Source organism: Perkinsus marinus (assembly GCF_000006405.1).
Source record: "Perkinsus marinus ATCC 50983 genomic scaffold scf_1104296942260, whole genome shotgun sequence".
In the NCBI taxonomy this organism is placed as follows: Eukaryota; Perkinsozoa; order Perkinsida; family Perkinsidae; genus Perkinsus; species Perkinsus marinus.
This window is the reverse complement of record NW_003212231.1, coordinates 117-1,121: the sequence shown is the minus strand read 5'-3', so window position 1 is coordinate 1,121 and position 1,005 is coordinate 117. Positions and strand designations below refer to the sequence as shown.

At 48.2% G+C, this 1,005-nt stretch overlaps 1 protein-coding gene across 1 annotated transcript; it reads left to right on the top strand.

The window, feature by feature from the left end:
* Positions 1–166: 166 nt before the first annotated feature.
* Positions 167–606, top strand: Pmar_PMAR024289 (hypothetical protein; the record flags this gene model as incomplete). Its single annotated transcript, XM_002781457.1, has 2 exons — positions 167–286; positions 337–606. Coding segments are annotated over 2 exons (390 nt in total), but the record flags the coding sequence as incomplete, so codon positions are not given.
* Positions 607–1,005: the final 399 nt, after the last annotated feature.

The window sequence follows — 1,005 nt, the reverse complement described above, 5'->3', positions numbered from 1 at the left end:
CCGGCCATCAGCCTGGGATGACAAAAGACATTCAGTTATCAGTTGGGGTCGCTATGCCATCTTATATCATGTGTGTCATTAGGTCCGGCCATCAGCCTGGGATGACAAAAGACATTCAGTTATCAGTTGGGGTCGCTATGCCATCTTATATCATGTGTGTCATTAGGTCCGGCCATCAGCCTGGGATGACAAAAGACATTCAGTTATCAGCTGGGGTCGCTATGCCATCTTGTATCTTGTGTGGCCTGAGCTCAAGCCATCAGTCTGGGATGACAAGAGACATTCAGTTATCGGTTGGGGTCGCTATGCCATTTCATATCATGTGTGTGTCATTAGGTCCGGCCATCAGCCTGGGATGACAAACGACATTCAGTTATCAGTTGGGGTCGCTATGCCATCTTGTATCATGTGCGGCCTGAGGTCAGGCCATCAGTCTGGGATGACAAAAGACATTCAGTTATCAATTGGGGTCGCTATGCCATCTTGTATCATGTGCGGCCTGAGCTCAAGCCATCAGCCTGGGATGACAAAAGACATTCAGTTATCAGTTGGGGTCGCTATGCCATCTTGTATCATGTGCGGGCTAAGGTCAAGCCATCAGTCTGAGATGACAAAAGACATTCAGTTATCAGTTGGGGTCGCTATGCCATCTTGTATCATGTGCGGCCTGAGGTCAAGCCATCAGTCTGAGATGACAAAAGACATTCAGTTATCAGTTGGGGTCGCTATGCCATCTTGTATCATGTGCGGCCTGAGGTCAGACCATCAGTCTGGGATGACAAGAGACATTCAGTTGTCAGTTGGGGCCATTATGCTATCTCATGTCATGTGTCATCAGGCCAAGCCATCAGTCTGGGATGACAAAAGACATTCAGTTGTCAATTAGGGCCGGTATGTCATCCTCTATCATGTGTGGCATCAAGCCATCGGTGTGGGATGACAGAACACATTCAGTTTTCAATCGGGGTCGTTATGCCACCATTTATCGTGTGCAGAGAAGAATCG